This window comes from Curcuma longa, chromosome 11 (assembly GCF_044706935.1).
Source record: "Curcuma longa cultivar G26 ecotype Majalengka, Jawa Barat chromosome 11, ITB_CL_G26_1.1, whole genome shotgun sequence".
NCBI lineage: Eukaryota > Viridiplantae > Streptophyta > Magnoliopsida > Zingiberales > Zingiberaceae > Curcuma > Curcuma longa.
In genome coordinates, this window is record NC_133871.1 from 19,733,230 (window position 1) to 19,757,686 (window position 24,457).

The 24,457-nt window shown below is 38.9% G+C and overlaps 5 protein-coding genes across 5 annotated transcripts; 3 read left to right on the top strand and 2 right to left on the bottom strand.

Moving 5' to 3' along the window:
- Positions 1-104: 104 nt before the first annotated feature.
- LOC141840943 (large ribosomal subunit protein uL3-like) lies at positions 105-3,891 on the top strand. Its single transcript, XM_074729047.1, is given in 7 exon segments — positions 105-155; positions 496-585; positions 1,348-1,458; positions 1,992-2,296; positions 2,781-3,190; positions 3,403-3,621; positions 3,623-3,891. Coding segments are annotated over 6 exon segments (1,170 nt in total). The 5' UTR covers positions 105-155; positions 496-500; the 3' UTR covers positions 3,663-3,891.
- A 1,504-nt stretch (positions 3,892-5,395) lies between these two features.
- On the bottom strand, positions 5,396-6,821 carry LOC141840951 (homeobox-leucine zipper protein HAT4-like). Its single transcript, XM_074729053.1, has 3 exons — positions 6,493-6,821; positions 6,042-6,406; positions 5,396-5,940 (listed from the first exon to the last, which is right to left on the bottom strand). Exons 1-3 carry the CDS (start codon positions 6,668-6,670, stop codon positions 5,509-5,511), a joined length of 975 nt encoding a protein of 324 aa, XP_074585154.1. The 5' UTR covers positions 6,671-6,821; the 3' UTR covers positions 5,396-5,508.
- A 5,717-nt stretch (positions 6,822-12,538) lies between these two features.
- LOC141841380 (putative kinase-like protein TMKL1) lies at positions 12,539-14,855 on the top strand. Its single transcript, XM_074729544.1, has 2 exons — positions 12,539-13,115; positions 13,484-14,855. The coding sequence occupies exons 1-2, from the start codon at positions 12,623-12,625 to the stop codon at positions 14,074-14,076; spliced, it is 1,086 nt and encodes a 361-aa protein (XP_074585645.1). The 5' UTR covers positions 12,539-12,622; the 3' UTR covers positions 14,077-14,855.
- An 848-nt stretch (positions 14,856-15,703) lies between these two features.
- Positions 15,704-21,854, bottom strand: LOC141837149 (cationic amino acid transporter 9, chloroplastic). Its single transcript, XM_074724600.1, has 8 exons — positions 21,623-21,854; positions 20,561-20,973; positions 18,756-18,932; positions 18,391-18,615; positions 18,133-18,309; positions 17,768-18,004; positions 17,289-17,378; positions 15,704-16,202 (listed from the first exon to the last, which is right to left on the bottom strand). The coding sequence occupies exons 1-8, from the start codon at positions 21,852-21,854 to the stop codon at positions 16,056-16,058; spliced, it is 1,698 nt and encodes a 565-aa protein (XP_074580701.1). The 3' UTR covers positions 15,704-16,055.
- A 1,647-nt stretch (positions 21,855-23,501) lies between these two features.
- On the top strand, positions 23,502-24,409 carry LOC141837297 (protein Brevis radix-like 1). The gene is made up of 4 exons (XM_074724724.1): positions 23,502-23,725; positions 23,796-23,919; positions 24,004-24,254; positions 24,337-24,409. The coding sequence occupies exons 1-4, from the start codon at positions 23,502-23,504 to the stop codon at positions 24,407-24,409; spliced, it is 672 nt and encodes a 223-aa protein (XP_074580825.1).
- The last annotated feature ends 48 nt before the right edge of the window (positions 24,410-24,457 follow it).

Sequence of the window (24,457 nt, forward strand, 5' to 3'; positions counted from 1 at the left end):
GATCCGCAAACGTTTCTAGGAATAGGAGGGCTTTTTCGTCATAAGACTACGTCCGCCACTCTTTATAAGCGGCTGTTAGGGTTTGGAGCCAAAAACTGCCGGGGTCTTCAGCCGTTCTCTCGTAGTCAGAGGTGAGAAGCCACCCTGCTCAAAAGGTTTGCTTTTGCCATCGTGTTCATCTTCGTTCTCGATCTGCATTTGTGTTTGTCTTCTCTGGTTACAATAACGTAGATGTAAGTGGATTTATTTGTTCTCGTTTTAAATTTGCCGAGCATTTTGATGTTTTTTTTTTCCGAATCCAATGTCATTTTCGTTTTTTTTTCTGTACCGATTAGATCTGTGGCAGCGATAAACAATTTCATTTTAACTAGATAAATTTTTTACAAAGCGTCAATTTTTATACTGTTTTTTTCTTCTTTTGATTATGTCGTGCTTGATATCGTCATATTTTCTTCCTTTACATTCGAGTCTTAATTTGGCTTATGACGACGGTAGGTAAGATGTCTCACCGGAAATTTGAGCACCCAAGGCATGGATCTCTTGGATTTCTTCCTCGGAAGCGTGCGTCTCGTCACCGTGGAAAAGGTAGCAAGGGGAAACTACCATCTTGACTTATGTTTTCACCCAGTTTAATTAGATTCTATACGCTATGGAATTTATCTGCCAGCGTTTCTCTTCTCATTGTTCGTGTTTAATTGGTCTAATTAATGTCCGTATGTTTTAACTTAAGCTGATCACATTTCTACTACTTTTTTTTTTTGCTAAAACTTTTGAAAATCTAGTATATCTGCCAGTATATGACCTCAAATATCTTTACTACATTTCTGGTCAGATGAGTTACAAACAATCAGAAGAGAAGTGTATTTAGTTGTATTCACCTAGAAAACAACAAACATTTGCTTCCAGTTTTGGTAAATCTAGCACCACAACAATTTTGAATGGATGCTAGACTTTTTATATGGGTGTAAATTAACTCACACGCCTATCCAGTTCTAAAGCATGTTAAACTATGGATTCTCTTGAGACAGAGATCCTATGGTAGTTTGAGAAATGACATTGTTTGTCTGATATTCCTATATTTAAGTCAGTATAGTAATATTTGCTCTGCGAGACTGGATTTTTATCGCGTACAGTTATAAAATATTCCTCTGCTAATTGCATCAATCATTACTTTCTTTTTTGGCAAGTTGGTAGTTGCAACTCACTTGCTAGACTGCATGATTAATAGTGCTTTGGTCTTTGATTTAGAATAGTTGAAATACTGATGCTTGGCTTTTGGTTATGGTTAAATGTTTTTCCATGTGGTTCATGTTCCACTCAGTTTTTTTGGGTGATTTGTTAATGTAGTGAAGTCCTTCCCAAAGGATGATCCAAAGAAGCCCTGCAAGTTGACTGCATTCCTTGGCTACAAGGCCGGAATGACCCATATTGTACGTGAGGTTGAGAAACCAGGATCAAGTAAGTGTTCATCAAATTGTCAAATTTTCTACATTTGGACATCCGACTTTCATTTTTAAGCTATTTTCACTCATGGAGATACAGAGATTGATCTGGAAACATTATAATTTTGTGAACATTGTAAATTTGAACTTTCATTGTTTTCCCATGATTTATTTGCAGTTTATAATTGATAATGATCAACTTGTGGAGGACTAGCTTAAAATTTTAAAATATTGTTAACCTTTGTGTAATAAGATGCATATTTCCACACTAACAGTTTGCTAGTTGTGTTATTACATCCAAATTTAACCTACTTTACTATTGTTTGATGATTATCTTTGTTGCATAAGAAATTGACTCATCAATTACAAGCTTACAATGCAATGGTGATACTTATTTATCTTTTCATTATTTGTGTTTCTTGTGGCCCTAGTTTCTTCTAATAATGGCTTATTGCTTTTTAGAAAGCATTGTTAACCTTCTACTGTAATCTTATGGTTTTAAATATGAAATTCATCTGCTAAACATGATTTTCTCTTTATCACTTGTAGAACTTCACAAGAAGGAGACCTGTGAGGCAGTGACTATCATAGAGACTCCACCGATGGTTGTAGTTGGACTGGTTGCTTACGTGAAGACACCGCATGGTCTTCGTTCACTCAATACTGTGTGGGCTCAGCATTTAAGTGAGGAAGTCAGGAGGAGATTCTACAAGAACTGGTACAAGAGCAAGAAGACTGCTTTCACAAAGTACTCTAAGAAGTATGACAGTGAGGAAGGAAAGAAAGAGATTCAGGCACAACTAGAAAAGATGAAAAAATATGCGTCTGTTATTCGTGTCCTGGCTCATACTCAGGTACATCTGAAAGATAATGGTTCCCTTAGCAGTTAATCAAGTAGTCCTTGACAACTTTTAACGATTTACCTGTAGATGATTTGAAAATTTTCACCCGTTATCATTTACTTTGTATATTGTGGTTAGAAATGATGTTGACAGAAGTTTGTTATACAAAATGCAAACTTGTGATCACTCGCTATTTTGTAAATTGGCCGACCAGTTCAACCAGGAACCAGATCCCACACTAGTCTTGGTTAGGCCAAAAGAGTTGAGAACCTTTCAGAATCAATGAAAACTTGCAAAACCTGTGCAACCTGAGTCAATTAGTCAACCCCTTTCTCTTGGATCTTTTAAAATTAACAATTGGAATTTATAAATACTCATCTCTCAGTATGACCTCGTTGAAGTGTCATATTTTGCCAAAAAAAATTTATATTATCAAGTTTTATGTCTGTTATTCCTTTACCAGAATGAACTTATGCTTGTCTTTCTTATACTACAGATTAGGAAGATGAAAGGTCTGAAACAGAAGAAGGCTCACCTGATGGAGATCCAGGTTAATGGAGGAACTGTAGCACAGAAGGTGGATTTTGCTTACAACTTCTTTGAAAAGCAAATCCCGCTTGATGCTGTCTTCCAGAAGGATGAGATGATTGACATTATTGGTGTGACGAAAGGTAAAGGTTATGAAGGTGTGGTTACTCGTTGGGGTGTGACTCGCCTTCCACGCAAGACACACAGGGGATTGCGTAAGGTTGCCTGTATTGGTGCCTGGCATCCTGCGAGAGTATCTTATACTGTTGCACGGGCTGGACAGAATGGCTACCATCATCGTACTGAAATGAACAAGAAGATATACAAAATCGGTAAATCTGGAGATGAGACGCATACTGCCATGACTGAGTTTGACAGGTAGTTTCTCAATTCCATTTATTGTCTTACAAAATTATTTTTTTGGTTTTCTTGCTTAATGTTGAATTAGAGCCATCTTTTGAAGTTATCTTGACAACCATGAATTTCTTAGTTGTTTCCTGATCAAACACGAGGCACTTGGAGCAAGACTAACTATAAAAACACTACTGTGAACATTCTCACCAAATCCAACTTTCGTTTATTGGACACAGAACTGAGAAGGACATTACACCAATGGGTGGTTTTCCTCACTACGGTATTGTGAAAGATGACTATATTATGATCAAGGGATGCTGTGTTGGGCCAAAGAAGAGAGTGGTTACTCTTCGCCAATCCCTTTTGAAGCAGACTTCTCGCGTGGCCCTGGAGGAGATCAAGCTGAAGTTCGTTGATACATCGTCAAAGTTTGGCCACGGGCGTTTCCAGACGACTCGAGAAGCAGAAATTCTACGGCAAACTCAAGGCGGCTTAATTTATCATTCAGGCTACTAAAAATCGGCTTAATTTATCATTCAGGCTACTAAAAATCTGTAATCGGAGACATGGTCCTTTGATCGTGATTGGCCATTCCTGCTTCTAGCATGATCTTTTTTTTTCCTTTTGTATCATCTAAGGATCGCAGGTCATTACTCTTGGGTTTGATATCATGCTGACAATTTTATTTTGTTCTCTATAAAAGTTTCCATGAACTCTTTATCTTTGCTTGCAAATTGTCATCAATAATCGGCGTTTGATTTTGTGTCTTAATTGTTGTGTATATATGGATGCATATTTAATTTTTTTGGTAATTTAGATGTCTAAAGTTTGTCTAATTAATGTTGGAGGTGAATGAGAGTTGGTTAGTCAAGGTAAATTTTTAAGTTTTTTTGCAATCTTTGATGCCAATATTCAATTCTTAGTTCTATAGGTTGTGAATTTGTCATACTCAATGAGACATGATATTGTTTGAAAATTTTGTAGCATTAATTAAAAATTCATTGGTATTTTTTTTGAATTGCATTTTTGAAAAAAATAAATCTCATGCATTACTATTTGTTACAAACTGTTAGCCCCAGAGAATTGTTACGTAACTATAGGTTGTTCATTGATATTTTTTTTCAAATTGCAAAAATAAATCTCAAATTTGTTAAAACCTGTTAACAGTAGAATTATTACGTACAAAGACTATCTTACAATATACACAAGTATACTCAAATTAATCACCAATTCTTTCTAACCTTTACTAGAAAATATACGATTCAGACTTCTATTTATTTATTGCCATCGAACTTCCTTAAATTTAATTAAATGTTCAAACTCATTCATATACTATTAAACACTTAGCTCTTCACTAGTTACAACTCACATGCTCTCACCTTTTCTTTTTCTTTCCTTTTTTTCTATTTCTTTCTCTAACCCTAAGAAAAAGAAAAAAAAAGTTACGGGATTTATAATTATAAGTCAATGATTTAGATCCCACCACTTTTAGTCGATATGGATGCTTAGTCATATTGGCTTCATAATCATTGCAACCCACGAAAAAGATCAAAAACGCCCTCTGTAAAATTTCTGTCATTGTTGCAAAAATCTGTGGTTTATGACAAAAAATATAATATTTTGAAAGGATTGAAGCTTATTGCTATATATATATATATATATTGCGTGTCGATTTTCTACGTGCTCGTGCGCGACGCGGGATACCGTCCATCACACGATCGCGAGTCCATCTGACCGTCCAAATGTGGGAATGCACAGTGCTCCGTCGCCGCCCTCGCTGCGCCGTCCGGCCACCGCCGACGCGCCACTCGCTGGCGCGTTGGCCAGCGTCGAATTCCGACTGGATTGTGGCCGGAATCCGATGCAATTCGATCGGAATCAGTATGGACAATGGCCGCGCCGAATTTCGCCGAATCGTAATCGGATTCAGGTCAAATTGCGACTGGAGACCGGCCGAATCCCGACCGCGATTTGGTCGCTAGTGGCCACGCGCCAGATTCGACAGTTTCCGGTGAATTCATCGGATTTCGACCACTATTCGATCGGAATATCGGACGGTATACTGACGAGTGGCACGTCGATTGTGCCCGGAGCGACGGCCGACGGTGGCGGCAGCGGCAGCGATGGGGGGTCGCGGGTGTCGTGCACAGATCGCGTATATCCTCGTGTCATGTTGTCCGTATTTTTCGTTTTCCTTTTTTGGTATTTATAAATTCATCAATGAACGGGTTGGAATTTTAATATCGCGTACCAAATCTGAATTCCCTCTTTGCATATCCATCGCCATCGTACAACACACACCCTCTCCGATCGCTCGCTAATTAAGCATTAGATCTAATTAGCTACCGTTGCCGAGGGGCTTCCAGAAAGGGCCGGAGCGGCACGGGCGGCCACGGGGAGGGCATCTGCTGCCGCTGGCTGTGGAGGAACTGGCGGTGGTGCTCCGGTACTGGCGCCTTATGCGAGGAGGCGACGGTGGCCAGGAAGGAGTTGGAGTTGGAGTTGGAGACGCGCTCGCAGGACGGGCACATGGTGAGCGTGGTGGGCGGAGTCATGTGCGTGTACAGCTGCGGCGACAGCTTCAGGGCTCTCAGCTCTTGCACCTCCTTCTGCAGCCTCCGGTTCTCCTCCGTCAGCGTCTCGCAGCAGCGCCTTAGAAAGTCGCAGTCCACTTCCGTCTGCTTCAGCTTCGTCCTCGCCCTCCGGTTCTGGAACCACACCTCCACTTGTCTCGGCCTCAGGTTTAGCTGCTTCGCCAGAGCCATCTTTTGCTTCTGACATCGCCCAAACCAGATTAAGCTAAGTCCGTCATTTCGAGGATTAAAGATGGCGGAAAAGGAAGAAATTAGGGATCGGGGAGAGGGAGAAGGCTTACGGGATTGAGGGTGTTGTGCTCCTTGAAGCTTTCCTCCAGCACGGCCGACTGGTCCTTCGAGAGCCGGAGCTTCTTGCGGGATCCGTCTCCGCCGTCCTCCTCGTCGCTGATCCCTCCGCGGGAGCAGGACCTATCCGCGTCGAGTAGCTCCTGATCGCCAAGGAGATGGTGGCTGCCATCGCGCTCCGCCCTCTTGCCGCTCACGCTCGAGAGCGTGCTATTGGGCGACGACGCGCCCGCATCCTCCTCGCTGCCAACATCCCTCCGTCCCGGAGACCGATTCACGTCGATCCCCCGCAGCAGCGGAAGAACAGGCCGCCCCGCCTCCGTCTCGTCCGCCGACAGTACCGCCGCCGATCTCTTCTCTGCAAAATCAAAACCAATCTTCAAGATCGACGCCTTTATCGACCAGATCTAAATAAAAACAAAAAAAACTAGGCACCGTGCATACCTGCCGATGACTCAACGGCGAGAAGCTGAGCCGCCCAGTGGCCACTGCGGAGACAAGGGAACGGCGCCGGCGAGGCAACAGAGGACATCAGATCAAGCGGCTGCTGCTGCTGCTGCTGCTTGTAACTGGAGGAACTCAAACTAAGGCTGAGCCCTAAATCCTCCTTTCCTAGCATCATCCTCCTCCTCGTTCCTTTCCCGATCGCTTTATCTTTCTCGATCGATCGATCTCTGTACTTCCCCTCCTCTTTTGATTTCCTTCTCACTTTCCTCGCTTAATCCTCTGAAAAAGCTTAATCCTTCGAAAACAAGAGCTGTGGGAGACCGAGCGAGAAGAGCATAATATATATATAGTCGGCGTGGTTTAATGATTACTCGTACATCTGTGTGTCATGCTCTGTGTCCATCCTAATCATGCACGCTTTTTCCTAACCCTGGTTAGTTAAGCTGCTCACGGCTCCAGCCGGCTCGCACGGCGGCTTTTGCTTTGACCGCTGAATGCTGACCGCTGACCGCTCCCCCTCTCTCTCTCTCTCTTCCACTCACTCTCTCATAATCACCTTCACGTTTCATGAACTTAAATAATTCCTCTTTATTCAATTTTTTTTGCTATTATTTAAATTTAAAATGTAAGGGAGAGGGAGCATGATGATGATTGGCATAAATAACATGGGCACAGTGGTAGGCAGGCCATGTTATGATTGCCTCCCAGTTGGGCAATTATTACAGCCTGTTGATGTTGATACGACATGGCGTCCTACACAACATTCAATGTCCCCCCGTTCATGCAATGCCGCTCATCATTGTGTCCCTCTGAGCACAGCATGCGTGGCCCCCACCACCATCACCACATCATCATCGCCCATCCCACCACCTCCCTAATTATTTCCCACAAAAAAAAATTAATTAATTAAAAATAAAAATAAAACTCGATGTTAATAGAGGAGCCGTTTTGAAGCCGCGGCTGAGCCGAGCTCAGGATAAGGCTGCGCGGGTACAGGCAGGAGGGATGGGGTTTCACGTGGCCGAGTGGGCGAGGCGGAGTCACGTGGGCCAACATGTCCCTGCCGTGTCACGTGCCTACACTCCCAGAACATGACCCGCCCGCGGCCCCACCCGGTCCCCCCACTTCCCGACAGCCCACGCTCCGTAATCATTTGCTCTCCTCGCTATCTTTCTGCTCCTCCTTCCCTATCGACGTGCTCCCAATTATGGAGGCCACCTGCGCTGATTATAATAATCATTCTCCCATCCCGCCATGGAATTTATTCCCTTCGATCTCCAGTCACGAAATTACCCCCTTTCTTTTCTATTTTCTGCAATTAATGGAGAAAGAAGAAAAGAAAAAAAAACTCAAAATCATTTTTTTTCTCTCTCTAAAACCCGGCATTATGTCGCGGAGCCGTGTTCATGATTAATTCTGCATCCCGCCACTCGCATGTTTACCTGTCCCACGTGTCCTTTCTCTATAAATAAATAAATAACTCATTCACAAGTATAATTTTAATATTATTTTAAAATAAATTTAAACAATTAAATAAATCCACGGGTCTCGTCCCGAGGCATGTGACACCAACGCGCGGACAGCGAGGCGCACGTACGAACCAACGCTGTCACGTGCGGTCAAACCGGCTTCCGCGAACTCTGAAAAGATTTCCAACCAACGGTCGCGATTTTCTTTTCGCTGTTGGAACTCGGCCGTCGGATGGGCAGGCTCGTCCATTCGCGGCCGTCCGTGAGGGCGTCACGTGAGCAGCACACGTCCGAGTTGTACCGGCAGCGGAGCGATATCCGCCGTCCGTTACGATCATGCAGCAATAATTATATCAATGATTATAGCGCGGGCCATGATTGGCGGTCTAATCATTCGCTTAATGATTCTCAATCATTCAGCGGATCCGATCTCGTCCGTCGAGTTGCGAATCGGATCTCGCCGGACGGAGTGGATCGGTCCTCGAGTTCGGATTGAGAGATGATGGGTAATTAATTAATTATGGGGCAATGTCCATGTGATTACAATAATTAATTAAATGAGCACGTGGCCACACAGTCCCATGGTGGGCCAGGTTACCGAATGCTGCAGGAGAATCCAGCTCACACACCTCGTGCAGTACTCCTTAATTAACGAGTCAATTGGATGATTAACTATTAATTAGCTTGTGCTTAGACTAGTGGACCTTCTTAACCTTTTCTAATACATAACACAAGCACACATGCAATGCAAGGAGAGTCATTAAACAGTATTTTTAAAAAAAATATTTAACTTTCTTGCAGTGAATCAAATAATTATTAGTAATTAATTAATCATGCATATTTAATAATGTCTACTTTGAGAGTCATTGTCCTCTAAAGAATGTGGGACAGAATAAGTTAATAATAATAGTAGCAAGTGGGGCACTGTGTCACCAAATCTCAAATGTGGATAGCTGGTTATCATATTAATTATGTGGACATGATTAGTGGAAAATATTAATTAGTTGATTAATTAATTAATTAATCATGGGATTTCTGAGGTTGCCAGCAACCTTAGTGATTATTCAAAGGTAATTAAGATAGAGTAATAGTAAGGCCATAGACAAAGGAAGCCTATCTGTCCGATCATGTGATGTTGGATATAATAATCGAGCATGGAGAGTAGTTGCACGCGGAGAAGTAAATCGGTCAAAGTCTTAGATCGATCGGGTCATGTTGAAGCTGCCCAAGTGCACCTAATTCTCTAAACTAATAGAATGTTGAGTCCAACATCGACTTGGATTGGGCACTATCTACGTACATGTCAAACTAAGCCCGAATACTTAATATATCGATTTTACATTATGGATACCCTGAATCAAGTGTAATTCTATAATTATGTGATCGAACGTGACAAGATTAGAACATTGTTTACTTGAGTAGATATTTTCTAGTGCCATGATGTAACACATTCCCAACGCCTTCTCTTCGCGATAACTTTGAACTAGATCGATTTGATATGATCTACTTCAAAGGTCTAAATCAACATTCAATATTGCCACACTCCATCAATCATAATAATTGTATGATTTGGAATGCGACGTTTAATTAATTTGGAAAATTAAAAATTTGTGTTGGATTAAGTTCAAAATGTGGTAGTTGACAAGTCAAATTAATTAATAATTATATCTTTTCGAAACTACTTTGAGGCCTTAACTTACAATGATTTAAGCCAACCTAAAACCCTAAATCCTAAATCTTTGGGTGTATAAATTACATATATCTGATCCATTATCTTGAAAATCAGATGGGAATTGAATGGGCTAGTCATTGTACAGATTCAATCAAGAATTGATTTGTTTCTTATCCAATTGTATATTAAAAAATTTGAGACCAATAATTTGTTGATTAGATTTTTAGTTAAGTGTGATATATAATTCAAGTCGAAGAAGTGTATCACATTGTTCCATGACAGTAAGTCAATTGATCGATCGAGCCTATAATATTAATTAATTCTACACTATTTAGATAAATCATGAAAAAGATTACTGATTCATATGTCGCATTTTAACGAGTCAAAATGACTTATGTTAAGTAGGCCAAATTAGGAGAATAAATGAGCATTTCAAACTTTGGAAGGGGGTATAATTAAGCAGGGGAGCCAAGTGAGGAGGAGTGACTGACCCACTGAAATTAAAAAATAATAATAGTACTAATTAAAATTAAAATATCTAATTCATATTTATTTTTTTCTCTGTTTTATTTTCAAATAGTCTCAAACTCTCACCATAATTTTAATAGATTGATTCACCATATATGGTATTAAAAAATTGATCACATATTTAAAAAGTCCTCGATTTAAGCTATCCATTGGTATTACTTTTACGAGTAAGTATTATGACTTGGAATGAGTCCGTCGGCCCTCTTCTCTTGTCGGAGTTGCACGACACGTTTATTGTCATCATTGAGGGTTCTTGTCATTATAAATTGTAGTTTGAGGAGTTTACACTCAATTTCAGGAGGGTGTGATTTTGAAAGCTATGGTACGTGGTAAATGGAAGTGAAATCTAATTTACTTTTCAATTATTGGTTTGATTTTTAGACATTTAAAATTAAAAAAATTAAGTTTTAGTTGACTAATTGAGTTATGTTTCTCTCTTTGTTTTTTTAAATAGTCTCAAATCCTCACTGTAATTTTAATTAATCGATTCACCACCATTCATCGTTGAAAAATTAAAATTGACCATACATTTGAAAAATCCCCGACTTAAGCTATCCATTGGTATCACTTTTGTGAAGATATGTCGCAATTTAGAATGAGCCCGTCAGTTCTCTTCTCTTGTCAGAGTTGCACAATAAATTTCTTGTTGTCGTTGTGGATTCTTATAATCAGAAATCATAGTTTGAGAAAGCTTATACTCGATTTCAATAGAATGCGATTTCGGAGATTGTGGTGTGCGGTGAGTAAAAGTGAAACCCAACTCACTTGTCAATTGTGGTTCGATTTTTTGACATTTAGGGTCTAAAAATTTTAACTTTGATTGATTAATTAAGTTATGTTGTATTCTTATATAAATGTGGAAGAAAATAACTTCCAAAAATCAACATATCTATGTTTCAACTATAACTAAGGGCTAAATTTAAGTTCTTTTCAACTTCTTAAATTCAAAATTTAGACTTTTAGATTGTCAAAATCTACTAACACTAATGTTTATAATTTTTTAAAATGTTAACTCCTTCAGATAAAAATGATAGGACATAATTCTTTATAAACTTTTTTCAAAACGTATATATCATTTTAATATTATTATAAATGTTTTCACTATTATTGAAAAATCATTTTTGAAGAGTTCAAACAAAATAATCTCTCTCAACCCACTGGAGGCCCACACTATTCAATGGCCCAGTAAGCATCAAATAATCTAAGTGGGCCCAGTAATTTTCATATGTACCTGATCTTGGCCCATTAATCAATGCTATAACTAAGCAACATGTACTTAATTTCTATTTGTGATGCATTCAAATTTGAGAGTTGAAAAAATAAAGTAGATTTATTAAATAAGGGCAAAAATTAAAAAAAAAGGCATCCGTTTGTTATAAAAAAGCACCAAAAGTATGCTCATTTGATTTTTATACTTATTTCGATACTATTATAATATATTCTTACTAAAATTATTATAATATAAAGTAATTTTGATCAAAACTACCTTAAAGCAACTCCAATATTAATTTAAAAATACTTTAATATTAATTAAAACTATTTCAACAATAGAAATTTTGATCAAAAATACTATAATTATTCTATTCCTAGTAGTTTGACTAAAATTACTCTATTTGTAATAGTTTCAAGCCAAAACTACTTTAATAATAATGGATAGTCAAGTAAAAATGATAATTTGTGTATAAAATTTATGATGAGGGTTGTTTCAAGATTTTTTTAATGATGAGGGAATTTTTGCCCTTCAAACAATATAACTAACTAAAATGATATGTGAAACTTAAATTTAAGTGAAGCCTATAAATGCAATGTAGGTGGAAGTAGATAGTTTGCAATTTATATGCTCAATCATTGAGTAGTGGCCAATAATTATGAAAGTGACCTTACAATCTACATTATTAAATTTCCACAGTGTTCTTCGGAAAAGACAAATATATATGTAGTTTGAGTCATAGTAATTAATTAATAATGAAGTTTGAGATTTGTAGGGAGATTTCTTTATTGTGGAGAGAGTAATAGATTTTTATGCATTTGAATGTGACATATTAAATACTATAAAAAAAATCACTTAGAGCTCTAATGAAGATCCATTATATATTATTTTACTAATTTAATGATCTCGTTAATTAAAAAGGCATAATTCGAAAAGGACCTACGGGTTCAAACACAGACCGGAGATGGTCCAAACTGCCCGGTCGACGTTGGGATTCCCGCGGGCCGCTTCCACTTGAGAGGCCACCCTGAAACACCATCCACGTTGTTGGGCCAATCATTGCTCTCCACGTTACTTGACCGTCCTTCCACTGCTTCCCCAACTGTCCGATCTTTTGTTCTCACCTCTTTTTATAATTCCTTCCAACCTCCTCGATCACCGAACTGATCCCAAATCCGCTTTCAGATTTCACCAAAAATGGCGAATTCTTTCGCTTCTGGTTGCTAGATCGGATTTGCGGCGCCTGAGATGGAGAGGAGCTTCGAGATCGGGCTCCTGTTAGGTTTACTCTGCTCTTTCGTTCTACTTCTTTTGCTCGCATTGTGTTTCGTCCTCCGGAAAAGAGTGATTTGCCCGAGCAAAGGCGAATCCTTTGAGGCCGGCGGTGAGGGAGGTGGGATGGGGGAGGATATGGAGGCGGAGGGTCTGGTGAAGTTCGCCGGGGGAGAGAGCTTGACGGTGCACGACATCTTGGACGCGCCGGGGGAGGTGGTGTCGAAATCGGGCTACGGGACGTTGTACAGGGCCAGCATCGAGCAGAGCGGCGCGGTGCTGCTGCTCCGTTTCGTGCGGCCGGCCTGCGTGGCGAGAATTGAGGAGGTGCTGCCGGCGATCCGGGTGCTGGGGGCGATCCGGCACCCGAACGTGGTGCCTCTGCGGGCGATGTACGTCGGGCCGCGAGGGGAGAAGCTCTTGGTGCATCCGTTCTATGCTGCGGGGTCGCTGAAGCAGCTCCTAAGAGGTGAGTTTGCTGGTAGCTTAATGTTGGTGTTTTTATCCAGATCGAAGAAAAAATGCCGATTTTTTTTCTTGCTCTGAACAAGAGAAATATGCAACGACCTTGTGATCTTGAAAAGAGCAATTTAACTGTCTACAATCCCTCTTTTTGGCTTCTATTTCGTCAGTTCATATTTTTCCTGTCTAAACTGCCTGTTAAATTGTCGCATTTCATGTTGTCGTTTACAGTCGGTTTTCTTCCGATGGATGTGAAGAAAATACAAAATTGTGATGAACAAAGTTTTTTCTTTGAGCAAAAAAATGAAATCATGAAAAAACAATGAATGAATGATCAATCTGTTCCAATGACTAACTGATTTGTATAAACTACAGCTGGTGTTGCAGAAGCACACCGATGGGATATCATCTATAGGATATCAATCGGCATTGCCAAGGGATTGAACCATCTCCACACGGGACTAGAGAAGCCCATTGTGCATGGTAATCTCAAGAGCAACAACATTTTGATTGATGTCGATTACCTGCCTCGCCTTTCAGATTTCGGCTTGCACCTTATCTTGAATCCCTCGGCGGCGCAGGACATGCTCGAAGCCTCTGCAGCTCAGGGATACAAAGCCCCCGAGCTGGCCAAGGTCAGAGATGTCAGCAAAGAAACCGACATTTACAGCTTCGGAGTGATCCTACTGGAGATGCTCACTCAAAGGGATCCTCTCAACAACAGCAAATTCTTAGAGTCCAAAGATTTCCATTTGCCCAGTTCCCTGCTAAATTTTGTCCTCGAGCACAAAGTCTCCTCCGATGTGTTCAATTCTGAGCTCCTAAATCAGAGCATAGATCAAAACTCCACCAACGAACAAGGCCTAGTGATGCTGTTCCAATTGGCAATGGCTTGCTGCTCCCCTCAACCTTCTGCGAGACCAGATATCAAGCATGTCATCACTCTACTCGAAAACGTTGTTCTCTGATCCTCAATACATTAATGCAGCCTGCTGTTGCAAAGCAAATGGTTGTTCATAGTGCCAAGAAGATGACAAAACCTTTCATTGCTTGAAACAATGAGTTGTTCCTAGTGCCATGAAGAAGTGACAAAGTCCTTTATTGCTCGAAACAGGGACTTGTATGTTTTACTTGTGATCGGATGGCTTAGGAAAGCAGGTAGCTGGGATGTGGTCTCCACTCTCCTGATCTCCAGAGCCACCAGCATGGATCAAGGTGGTTGACGCATGGTTAAATGACAGGTATCTTAAATTTTACAGTGAAAGTTGACACCAGAACAGACGGCTCTTTAAATGCCAGAATTGGAGCCAGGGGCTCACAAGCTGTATGCTTGCAGATGAAAACAAAGTCCAATAACATCACACTGTTGACTTTTGTTGAGACCACCAGTTGAATACATCTGACACAACTGTACTTACTGCAATCACACTAATGAGGCTGCATGTGATCGGTGGATACAATCTTCTGTTGTTTATTTTTGGGGTAGAAAGAATGACATAATTCAAGAATTACTCAGCCTTTGCCTCTCAGTTACTGCTTTTTCAAGGCGCTGTAACATTGTCTTGCTCCATGCTATGAGAAAGAAAACAGCCGGTGGTGTAGAGATTCCCTGTTACTTGGTGCAGATTTGATGGACCACAGTTAGATTTGCCAGCATTGATTGTATGAGCTTGGCTTGTTGGGCCACCGATTGGTCTGAAACATCAGCTCCGCGTCATTCATCAACTCACGTGAGGAAATCGTGTAAGCATGCGACAGTGACTCTTATGTATGAACAGGATGGTTGTTGCAGGATATGAACTTCGGTTCTCCTTTCGACGATGGTTGTTCACCTTTCAACAGTGGTTGTCACTCTTCCAAGCTCGTGTCAAACTTAATCTTGATTCTAAATTTAGACAGAACATAACAATATAAATAATATTATATATATATATAATCCTTGTTTTTATCAAATTAAAAATTTGGCAAAAATCTTTCAGGAATTCATGTTTGTTTTTGAATTAGCTTCTCCCACTTACTCCACAAAATCTAGCCAAAAGTAGTAGTGTCAATGGGCTAAACTTGGGTCGACTCACTCCTTTTGGATCATGCTCATGTCAACCCCCAAAAAAACCAAGGTCAGTTCCAGCCTAAGCCCGAGTCTCGGAGTAGCAAGTTGTGCTCAATGGGGGCTCAAGCTTGTCGAGCTTGCTTAGTGGATTGATGACCCTGTGTCATGCACTGCATCAAGGCAGCTCAACTCATTTAGTACCTCTAACCAAACTGAAACAATTGAGGTTTTAGAGGAGTTAATTGAGAGGATAACTATTTGTAAACAAAATAACAATACATTACAAGGGCAGTTTTTAAATGATTGAAAGAACCCATTCATAAGGTCTTAAACGTGAGAAACAAAATCAAACTAGCTAGACAATACATTCATCACTGAAAAAAAAGAAAAAAAAAAAGAAAAAGAATCAATTCCAGTGTTGTGCCTGTGCCTACAAATTCAGGCTATGGAGCATTGGAAGTCCCCATGAAGAGGTTGCAGGAGCATTTATAGACTGAATTAATGAAATAATTATAAGGAAAATAAAACAAAAACAATGATGCAAGTATCGAAAACTAACACTCTGAATCAGTAAACGAGTGATATGTTAAGAGTTGGAATCATTCTCCTGCCACAGAAGAAGAAAAGAGTTAATAACAACCCACCAGCTCATGAAGCAAAATACTTTCAACTACCTACAAACTTTCACCGTTATTTAGTATTACAAATGATAAACAATCAAAATTCCTATGTTCGATAAATTATGAGTATGAATATTTAATATAAATAGCAGGGCCAGCGCCTGTGCACTAACAGAGAACAATGTTGGGAGCATAAATTGAGAATTGAGGTTAAATCTCCTTATCAGAGCTCAGTCTGGCATTACATGTTGGATCCTATACCAAAGAACGGCCATCTCTAGGCTGCTTCAGAAGAAGGAATACCATGATAGGCGTGTGAGTGTTCTGAACTCACCGGGTTAGCATGATACTGTCCATAGGAGGCATACATCACAATTGCGATCAAGCTGACTATGATGAATCTGTACCATGCTTCTTCATGAAGCTGCAGTACCATCAAAATGTTCATTAGACAGTTTGTTGTGAGAAACAAATTGCAAAATGGAAAATAATATTTCATTAACCAACCAAGAAATGAAGCATTTGTGACAAAGTAATAAAATGATCATCAGAGGGCATGGTGACTTGGTAGACGAAAGCCTCAGTCACAGGTTGGTTCACAGTTTTCCTATAAATTTCCAAGATTTTTTTTTAATAGACACAATCTTATATGATATTGATAATCATCATCATCCCTGCCATCATCAAGTTGTTTCGATCAACAAGAGATTTCAGCCTACTATTTGATTCAGGAGCAATCTATTCGAACCATATCAAGTACAGTAACAATCAAAAAGTACAACTAAGTAGGTTGTCAAAGACCTAAAATAGATGATAGAACTTGAGCATTCCAATTTGATGCGTGAAGCATTTGTAATGCAACCTATTACCATCATGAAGTTTTCAAAATACGAACCATTGCAAATCACGCAAAAAAGGCAAGAAAGTCATTCCAATTTGACTAGACAATGGTTCGATTATCCTTGTTTCTTTTTGGGCCAGCTGATCTTGCCAGATTCTTATAACAATATCTATAATAGGAGATTATACATGTAAAATAAACTGCACTTAAATAAAAATTGCTATGAAAATTAACCTAGTAGGTTAATTTAAAAAATCCATCATTAGCTCATAGAGCAAGGGCGTCTCAGCTGTGATGAAGTATTTGGCTACAAATTTGGATGATCGAGCAACAATTCCAGAAGAGATTGCATATAACAAGTAAAATAGAATTACTGCCTACTTAGCTGTCTAAGTAAAGAAACCAAATTTCCAGGTCTGAAAAGCTATCCCACAAATGAATCAACAAAATATTTATCGACAGACTATCTTTTATTTTACAGAGATTAGCAGCAAAAATTCTAAATCATGTTGTAAAGTACACAAAGTATTGTGGAACAATTGTCACAAGATACTTTACTGAAATAAACAAACTGTAGGAACACTACTAATGAGGCATGTTTAGTCCACTGAAAGAGGTTTAAATGGGAATCGAGAAGCTAACATGAAACATAAAATTTAGGAACTTAACCTGTGCAAACAAGAACATATTGAAGAAAACAGAAACAATAGGGATAACAGGAACTGCAGGACAAGAGAAGCCAGGGGGATCTGCATAATCCTGCAAATGCAGAGATGTTGTCAAACACAAGAATTTCAAATAGTCATGGCATGAAATTAAGTTGGAAAGCAACTTTGGTATTTCAATTAAATATGACATGTTCCAATAACAAGTGCTTGATCCAGAATTACATCTTCCATTATCTTCCATTCTAATAGATTCAACTTCCATATCCATAAAATCTATTGGCATGAACCAGGGTGAAGGCCATCTACCTATTATAAAAAAAAATTAAAATCTATTGGCGCCTATGGACATGTCTGTATTCAACATATTTTCTCATTTTATTATCTATTGGAACTATACCTAATTGTTGTCGTTTTATCATGTAATAATAATATACAAGTAGAAAAAAGAAAATTCTAGACAAGAAGCTATATATCACTCACTTGTCGGAACTGTAGAGCAGATGCTCCAAGAATTGCTATTATTATAGCAAATATCATAAGAATAATTGAGGCATTGAAGCGGTAACACAGTCCAGCAATAAAACCGCAGAAAGCAATTGCAACAAGACAAATAGTGCCTTCAGATCGGGAAGTAATGCATTTTTGAGAAACTTGATTGGTCACTGTGTCCTTCCATCGAAGTGTTATTACACATGCTGAAACAACTGAATAGCCAGTCTGCTCCATGGGAAAACCAAAGAATGAGAGAATTAAATCTATTCTGCCACAGATTCATCTCAAATAGCAAGCATATGATAAACTGGATAATGTAAAAAAGAGTTGAGTTGCTGGTGCTAAAGACATACCAGGGTACCAACTGAGAGAATGTGAGACAACTGACGTACATTAAACAAACCGGCCATAATACTGGCAACAATACCAACCCAGACCTGAGAATGGATAGGGGTATGGCGCACTAGATGCACCTTAGAAAAAATGGCAGGGAGCAAGCCATCCCTTGCAAGCCCAAGATACAAGCGGGACTGTTCATTGTAAACAATTATGCATTTAGTTGTTGGCTAAAATATTTGAATTGTAGATAAGGTTGTAGCTCAACCCTTTACCTGAACATATAGACCAACAAGAAGGGTTGTAGTGAGGCCAGCCACAGCTCCAATGCTGATTAACACAGTAACAAATTTCAACCCTTTAGCAGTAAATGCCTCAGCTAAAGGGGCTTCCTCACCAAGAATTTTGTATGGAACCATTCCAGTTATTACTAAGCAGACGCCAACATAGAGCATTGCACATACTAGAAGGCTTGCTAGAATGCCAATAGGCAAATCCCTCTTCAAGAAAAAAAAGGGAAAGTGGTAAAGAATTTAAGATTTAATGATTCTGTAATTTACTGCTTACAAATAATTAACTACCAAAAATTGAACCAAATTTAAAACCCAACAAACAAAACGGATGCTTAGATGTAAGATACCTGGGGTTTTTTTGATTCTTCTGCAGAGTTGGCGACAGCATCAAATCCAACATAAGAGAAGAATACAACTGTTGCTCCTGTGACAATTGCTTTAAAACCATTTGGAGCAAATGGGGACCAATTTGATACATCCACTTCAAAAGCACCAGTAAATATCACAATAATGACAATGACTACCTGTTATATATCTCATAACATCAATTAACATGGACAATTATATTCTTCTTTTGATGAGCAATACCTAATGCAACCTATAGAAAATGCTTGATAGTAGCTTGGAGAGTAAGTAAATAAATTTCTAAGGTTAAATTAGTGAAAATCATAGGAAAATACAATCATTTTCAGAGAAAATGATAACGGCTTGTATACAATATCAGTTTGTATTTAACAAAAGAAATGAAACAGCAGAAAAATACCACCAACACCCTGTGGAATTTATAGAATCTAAACCTTTATAGTTTTTTTTTTCATAAAATTCTGTTTGATTTCCATTAAAATAAAGATAGAACCACAAATTCTAAATTTGTTGATATGCAATATCCATATCTGTACAAGTTTTCATTCTCTGACTATCTAATTAATCCTATTTATTTTTGTTGGAAAATATAATAAATTAACCTCACATTACTTGTTTTAATATATAACATTGTATTTGAACATAATATTTATATATAGTGAAATAGTGTTAAATCTAATGAATACAATTACGTTTTTTTCTCCCAACTAGGAATCAGAAGCTTCAGAATATCTAACTCTTATATCCTGTCCTCACTCCCACTCTTCCCCTTGTGTTGTTTGCTGCCTTTTGATGACTTGCTCTACCTGTTATGGAAATTCAATCAGATGCAGCTCACTTGGTGATGGCTGACCTTGTGGTTTTGTTTTTGTTCAAACCTGTGTTTTCGTTTGTTTCTTGATCGAGTTGCTATTGACTTACTCAGTTGGTACATTTCCATTCAAAAGCTTCTTTGAGCTATTGAGACATTCAACACCTTGTTAATTTTTTAAATAAAAGGTGTACCATTCTTATTAATGGACTTAGTGCTATATTCCATGCTATTTAAATTTGCACAGCACACATTTGGAAACTGAGCTTGATCTCATTCCTATTCTATACCGTGTCCTGCTCAAATTGTGATTCACTGTGACAATCTATGTTTTTTTTGTTATGCTCACTGTGACATGCCATTCATAAACTATTGTTTACATGAAATTCATCCAACAGGCACAATCCTTTTGTGGCCAAATTTCTTAACACAAATAGCATATGATACAACAAAACCATATACCCTAGAAACCGAAAAGAAACTAGTGTAAAAAAAAAACAAGTTCAGCAACTAATTCTGGTGGCCATCAAAGGCATGAAAAGCCAAAGAAAAGACACTGTATCCTGCTGTTGAGAAATTATTCAGTCATGGTACACAAGCATTTGCATACACACTGTCACAGAGGATACTAGCTAGTTATGATATACAATTCTCAAGTATCAGCATGGACTGAGATTGCTTTGAAGGGTATAAAATAAATATCCTAACTATAGAGTACCTTTAAGTGAGAACAGTGGACCTCCTCGTCAAAAAACTTAATGACAACGTTTGTACAGTGACTACCACTCAAACTAAAGAGTTACCAAGTTATTAAATGCAAATTCACCAAAATTCAGATTGCAGATTGCCTAACTCATTCTCACCGATTACCAATGAAATAACAAATGCATTGCAAGATCTTCATACAAATAAGATACATATTGCTTAGAGTATTGTTGAAACAAAATATTTGTAAGAAAGAATAATTAGATTACTTACCTTCGTTGCAGTCATAAAAGAGTTCACTGCTGATGATTCCTTGACACCACAGCAGAGAATTACAGTTAAAATAACCAAAAGGATGGGAGCCAATATGTTAATAGACACAATTCCTCCAAAAAACTCTATTCCTCCATGCCCAATCCAGCTAGGAAAATGTCCCTTGAAAAAAGGAAAAAGTTCCAAGAGGGATACAAAATAACTAGCTAAACTGCGGGCAATACTTGCAGCAGCTATATGATAGTCCAGCATTAGCTGGGTAAAAACTAGAAAGGCAGTGAGTTCGTTAAATGCAGTATATGTGTATAGGTATGCTCCACCAACCACTGCAGGGAAACGGGAGGATAACTCCGCATAACAGAAGGCATTTAGTACACATGCAGCTCCAGCAAGAGCAAAACTAACTGTAACACCTATAACAAAGTGTTTGATGGGTCATATAAAAAATTGATAGACGGGTAACGAGAAAATTTTTTTTAAAAAAAATGGAATTCAGGAGCAGTAAAGGGAGGTACAACTAGATACAAACACAACTTTTCAGGTTAAATTTGGCAGTTAATTCTATCGAGACAGTGAAGGCAACGTAAGACTTTGGTTTACAGTAGCAACTTGAAGCATTATACAGCAATTCTATCTCACCTGGTATACCAATAATAGCATAATAACAAGATCTCTGAAAGGTAAAGGAAAATAATTTAAAAACTTGATTTTGTTTACTTTTAATCTGAATATCATAGACAAATAATTGGTGATAAGATAAATAAGCTACAAAATTTGAAACTGTTGAATCTTGTCTTCTCAATAGTCAACACTTGCTGTTTTTAGCATTTTTCTCCAATAAGAGCTACCCAGTTCCTCAGATTTCCATCATAGAGAAGCCCTAGGTTCAAATTTCTACCTCAATTACATGTTAAGGGAATAGATGATTCTATGACAGAGAGATACTGACATTTACCATGGCAACTTGATGAAAGTTACCTTACGAATGAAAACACGAAATTTTTAGACGATTCGAACGCGATTCACATACAGTAGACTCGTATCTCCAGATTAGAGACTTACCTGGGCCGGCATCGCGAGCGACCGTCCCAGTGACAACGAAGATCCCGGCGCCGATGGAAGCGCCGATGCCGAGTAGAATAAGATCCAAAAGGCCGAGGCCACGGACGAGGCCCCCGCTGTGGTCCGATCCATCAGACGGAACCCCTATGGATTTACGGCGGCGGGCGGATGACCAGAAGCCGGCGAAGAAGGATCGGCCACCGGAGGAGGTGGCGGTTACGGGTGATACCATCGCAGCGGGGTAGCGTAACAGCGAAGCCTACCTACTCTAGCACTAGCTGTCTACCAACTCTCACAGAAAATGTGGGACCCAAATCCACAGTATCAGCTCTTTAGTGAATCGGCAAGTAACAATTTCGCGTATGTTACGTGGAGTAAACGAAAACGTCTATGAACAAAATCGGACGAGCGAATAATAATTAGTTATCTAATTTGCTTAAAGGAATTGGATACATAATTAAATAAGATTTGTTAGGATTAAATTAGATTGACTAAAATTTAAAAAAAAAAAAAAAAGAAGATGAATCGGGAACATTTTTTCTCCTTTGTTCTTGGATTAATATGGACGAGATGATGGCTAAGAACCAAAATAGCTTTTACAAAATATTTAAAAATTAGAGTAAATTTTGATTCACTAATTTTCTTATGGACAACAATATTTTAATATATTTTTCATTAAAAAAATAGTTTTATTTCCGTAGCTATGCTATAGGCGTTATACCATAGAGTACATATACTTTAATTTTAATTTGATCAATATTTATATATATATAATATCATTATATATGGAAAATACTTTTTTATTAATTACTTGTTAAAATTATTTAATTTTGATGGATTGTAATAGTTATACCGTAATTGCTATAATAATTTGATCGCATTTAAATAATTTTAATTAAATTAATGAAAAATAATACTATAACAGTATATATGTATTTTAATTTTGATTGAATTAAAATACTTTATTCTAACGCATAATAACATTGTTTTGTTTTTTTTTTTTAAAGTATTCCTTGACAAAAAAAAAGCTAATAAGCTTTTTCTATTTTTGTTTTTTTTTATTTCTCATCTATTTAATACTAAATGAATCAACAGTATAAGTGATTATTTATTATTCATCTTCTCGCCTAGCCTCTAAGGCTTTGTTTACTTGGGTGGGAGGGTGGACATAAAAACCGTGGAACGGTGGAAATTTTTCTTCCCTTTTCTATCTTTCGAAGTAAACAAATCCTCTTCTGTTATGTAAAATAGATGGAATTCATCATCCAGCGATTTCACACGATTGACTCCACGACCATATGTAAGCAGATAAATTTAGAAACTGTAGTTGACCACAACGGAGGAAGATATTGTCTCAGTGAAATTTAGAAGCTGTAATTGACTACAACGGAAGAAGGTATTATCTCACTGAAATTTTGAGATATTACAAGTTTTTATTTTGTTTTGTTTTGAATTTTCTAAACTCCAACAAAAGAATAAAATAGGAAACCAATTTCCAATCAACTCAATTACCGGCCGCGATTGAGCTAGCGACCACTCAGCATCTTTTGGCAACAAATAAATCCTTCCGGAAAATTTTCATGTTGCCTTCAATTCACTCAATTTGAATAGCACAAAAACGATTCTTTCCATTCCTAACCAGGAACAGCTCAATCCCTCCCTCCCTCAAAATCAAATCACTTCAATAGCACAAATTGCACCCTTCCAGTTCGAGTTTTCTTCTCCATCCCAAGAAAGAAGAAATGCACACATGCATCGTTTGTCCGAGGAGCACCAAAGGCCTCATCGGAGTGATCACCCATCAAGTACGTAATTCCTCACTCATGCATTAGAAGAGCATTCATTTCGATCCTTATATATCTCTCGAATTCGTTGCGACATGCATCTGCAGATCAAAGGTATGGCTTTGCGCCCCGGCCGGCGCCGGAAAAAGCTGCAACGTGAGGCTGAAGAAGCTGCAGCAAAGTCCGGCGAAAGACTAGAAGAAGGAGAAGTCGGAGACGAAGAGGAGAGCGAGTGGGTCGCAGAGCCTGAGCCTGGAGTGTTCATAACTCTGGTGCCACTGCCCGAGGTAGGCAATCGCGTGAAGAAGATACGTTTCAGGTGCGATTTCTATCACTAAGACACTAGACTTCGGATCAAAGTTTGGTGTTTATAACTCATTGAAATTTAGCAAGGAACGGTTTGATGATTGGGGAGCGCAGAAATGGTGGAGCGAAAACTACGATAAAGTTATGGAGCTCTACTGCATCGCCTCCCCGCAATCTTCTCCGACGCTCGCTCCATCCGACGATGAAGTGCGTGAGGTTTATTACAATCATAGTTTTTAAGTATTAACACAAGTGTAAGCACAATGATCGTGTGTCTGTAATGCAATGCAGAGTAAATTAGTTCATAAAGAAGAAGACGAAGAAGAAGAACAAGAAGAAGAACGGAATGAAGCAGCATCACGCTCCTCCAAGAGCACCAGTGGTTCCTCCAAGGCGTCCCCAGAGCCGCAAGCTTACAGTGAGATGACAATGGAGGTCGGGAGCAAGGTTCTCGAGTGGATCGTGGAAGATGAGCCTGGTGTCTTTGTCACTGTGCGATCGATGCCTGATGGCTCTCGGGAGATTCTACGAGTCGAACTCAGGTACGATAAATTTCGCGAAACTGATCGATCGAACTCAGTATCTGGAAATTTAACTTGTGGAATCGAACTATTAACAATGCAGTCGGAAGAGGTTCGGCGAGGTGAAAGCCAGAGTGTGGTGGGAAGAAAACAAGGCGAGGCTTCTCAATTTGTAGACTACGAAAGTCTCGGAGCAAATAGAAGGGGATTGAATGAAGCTGCAG

Coding starts and splice junctions, on each gene's coding strand:
- LOC141840951 (XM_074729053.1), bottom strand. CDS start 6,670: ATGATGCTAGGAAAGGAGGATTTAGGGCTCAGCCTTAGTTTGAGTTCC. Junction 6,407..6,492: donor CGCCGTTGAGTCATCGGCAG/GTATGCACGGTG, acceptor TTGATTTTGCAG/AGAAGAGATCGGCGGCGGTA. Junction 5,941..6,041: donor AGCACAACACCCTCAATCCC/GTAAGCCTTCTC, acceptor GGGCGATGTCAG/AAGCAAAAGATGGCTCTGGC.
- LOC141841380 (XM_074729544.1), top strand. CDS start 12,623: ATGGAGAGGAGCTTCGAGATCGGGCTCCTGTTAGGTTTACTCTGCTCT. Junction 13,116..13,483: donor GCTGAAGCAGCTCCTAAGAG/GTGAGTTTGCTG, acceptor TATAAACTACAG/CTGGTGTTGCAGAAGCACAC.
- LOC141837149 (XM_074724600.1), bottom strand. CDS start 21,854: ATGGTATCACCCGTAACCGCCACCTCCTCCGGTGGCCGATCCTTCTTC. Junction 20,974..21,622: donor CGCTCGCGATGCCGGCCCAG/GTAAGTCTCTAA, acceptor ACTTTGTTATAG/GTGTTACAGTTAGTTTTGCT. Junction 18,005..18,132: donor TTCTCTCAGTTGGTACCCTG/GTATGTCTTTAG, acceptor CCCATGGAGCAG/ACTGGCTATTCAGTTGTTTC.
- LOC141837297 (XM_074724724.1), top strand. CDS start 23,502: ATGCATCTGCAGATCAAAGGTATGGCTTTGCGCCCCGGCCGGCGCCGG. Junction 23,920..24,003: donor TCGCTCCATCCGACGATGAA/GTGCGTGAGGTT, acceptor AATGCAATGCAG/AGTAAATTAGTTCATAAAGA. Junction 24,255..24,336: donor ATTCTACGAGTCGAACTCAG/GTACGATAAATT, acceptor TTAACAATGCAG/TCGGAAGAGGTTCGGCGAGG.